A 2272-nucleotide genomic window follows, 5' to 3' on the forward strand; every position below is an offset into this window, starting at 1 on the left:
GTACCGGAAACATGCTTCCAAAGGACCGTGGTGGGGACCGGGGCTGGCAACGCCTGGGGACACGTGGGCTGGGCGAAACGGTGCTGAGGGTCACATCCGCCTGCCGTCTCTGACACCGCTCCCCGGCTCCAGCCAAGCCAGGGACACGAGCGGGAGGCGGGGGCTGTTCTCAGGCTGCAGGAAACGGCGACCCGCAGGCCGGCGGCGCGGGGCCCGGGGCGGGGAAGACCGCAGGACGCGGGAGCTGGATTCCTGCACAACCCGCCAACAGGGTGGCTGCTCCCGTCGGGCACATGGGGAAGGGGCGGCCGGGGGGCTGGGACACCGCTTACCGCACGGCACCCGGTTCCTCCGCTCCAGCCGGCACCGAAGTGGAATCGTGCGCTCGGCCCCGCCTGTTGCTCACAGCCCGGCCCAGGGCGCTGAGGGCGCTGAGGGCGCTGCGGACGGCGCGGGCGCGGGCGCGGGCGTGGGCGCGGGCGCGGATCCGCGGGGCGCGTGCAAGGCGGGGGCGGGGCCTCTGCGCCCGGGCCGCCTCCTCGGCCTATAACTGAGCCCCCGGGCTCCTCGCTCCCACACGGCCCCCACCGGACCCGTGCAGCCGCTTCGCCCCTTGCTTTGGACCTCGGGCCTCACTTCTCCTCCAGATGGACCCCAAGTGCTCCTGCCCCACTGGTAAGGGAGCCCTGGCTTTGAGCCTTAGGATGCCCCCTTCCCAGGCACAGGACGACAAGGGAGGGTTTTGAGTTTGAGCTCAGGAGGACTCCTGTCACGGGTCCGGGGCTTTCTTGGTAGCCAGGCCCCTGGGAGCATGTCAGTCTCCCTTTGCCTCTCTGTTGACACTGAGGGCACGGAGGCTCCAGGCTGTCCTTCTTGAGGTCACCCAGCTGGTCAGGGGATTGCTAGACCGGGACCCAGTGTTTGGAGGAGGCCTCGGAGCTGCCAGGACTGGATGGGAGGAGGGGACACTGCCTCTTCGGGGTTCAGGCCATGGGCCCTGGCCCCCAGCCCCAGTCAGCCTGGGCTGGGTCTGGAGCCTGGGACCTTCCCTGTGGAGTCCCATCAGGAGGGGACCTACTCTCCTTGGACCAGAAGAGACGAGCTGGGGCTTCTCTATCCGCCTGAGTGGACACGAGCTCCCAGGACTGGGTCCTGACGGAGGAGGAGGGCTCAGGGAGGCATTGCTGACCGTCTGCTGTAGCTCCTGCATCCCTCTCCCTGCTCACTGCTGGCCTTTCCCTTCCTGGCAGGCGGCTCCTGCAGCTGCGCTGGCTCCTGCACCTGCAAGGCCTGCAGATGCACCTCCTGCAAGAAGAGTGAGTGTGCGGGGCCTTCTCTGGCAATGCGGGGTGTGGGCTGAGTGCGAGGAGGGAGCCCAGAGCTCAGCAGGCAGGAGCAGGAGAGAGACCAAACTTCCCGGCACCCCCCTCACCAGGAAGGGATTCCCAATCAGAGCTGGAATCACCTTCGACATGACCGAGACCCAGGCGCGCACTAGAGAACAGGGAGACTGAGGCCCAGACGGGTCACCAACCAACGACCTCAGACCTGTCACTAGAACTAGTCCTCCTGCCTCCTGAGGCACGCTTCTGAATCCTCCCAGGGACTGAAGCACTGTAGGGACATGAGCGAGCGAGCGACCGTGTGTGGCTTCTCGGACCTGGTGCAGCCCCTTCCTGTCGAAGCAGCCCAGAGCTTCCCTATCCCGAGCGGGAGCTACTCTGTGAGGGGTTTGCCTCCACTTTGATCCTGAGGACTTGGCTCACATCACTGGTGGTGCTGGGGGCTGGCTTTGTCTTGTCCCCAGAGGCCCTGCTCAGTGTCTCTCCAAGGCGCTGTGCCCTGTCCTGGGCACAGATGGGGCAGGCGACCTGAACCTAGTGCCTGAGAGCAATTCTCTCAGGACAGAGGACACCGTCGTAAACTCAGGGTCTGGGCCTGAGGGCGGCTGGGGCCAGGCCTGCTGTTGGGAAGGGTGGTTGCGGACAACGCGTGGTCCGACTGCACGCTGCCCTTGCCTCCCCAGGCTGCTGCTCCTGCTGCCCCGTGGGCTGCGCCAAGTGTGCCCAGGGCTGCGTCTGCAAAGGGGCCTCGGACAAGTGCAGCTGCTGTGCCTGATGTCGCGGAGAGCCTGCCCCAGGTGTCAACAGGGCAACCAGGACAAACCTGCATTTTACCGTTTTTCATACAAGCGGACCTGACGCTACATTCCTTTTTCTATGAAATATGTGAGTTGTAATAAAAGTTGTTGACTTTATTCTGGCTCTGTCTT

At 65.1% G+C, this 2272-nt stretch overlaps 1 protein-coding gene across 1 annotated transcript; it reads left to right on the top strand.

Moving 5' to 3' along the window:
- The first annotated feature begins 536 nt into the window (after positions 1-536).
- LOC308610459 (metallothionein-1E-like) lies at positions 537-2272 on the top strand. The gene is made up of 3 exons (XM_081259590.1): positions 537-675; positions 1251-1316; positions 2027-2272. Exons 1-3 carry the CDS (start codon positions 648-650, stop codon positions 2116-2118), a joined length of 186 nt encoding a protein of 61 aa, XP_081115716.1. The 5' UTR covers positions 537-647; the 3' UTR covers positions 2119-2272.

The sequence above is a fragment of the Mesoplodon bidens genome (genome assembly GCF_964165515.1).
Source record: "Mesoplodon bidens genome assembly, contig: HAP1_SCAFFOLD_1188, whole genome shotgun sequence".
Lineage (NCBI taxonomy): Eukaryota > Metazoa > Chordata > Mammalia > Artiodactyla > Ziphiidae > Mesoplodon > Mesoplodon bidens.

Excerpts from the sequence above, each read along its gene's own strand:
- LOC308610459 (XM_081259590.1), top strand. The coding sequence starts at position 648 with ATGGACCCCAAGTGCTCCTGCCCCACTG. Across the intron at positions 676-1,250 it reads CAAGTGCTCCTGCCCCACTG|GCGGCTCCTGCAGCTGCGCT; the intron begins GTAAGGGAGCCC and ends CCTTCCTGGCAG. Across the intron at positions 1,317-2,026 it reads ATGCACCTCCTGCAAGAAGA|GCTGCTGCTCCTGCTGCCCC; the intron begins GTGAGTGTGCGG and ends TTGCCTCCCCAG.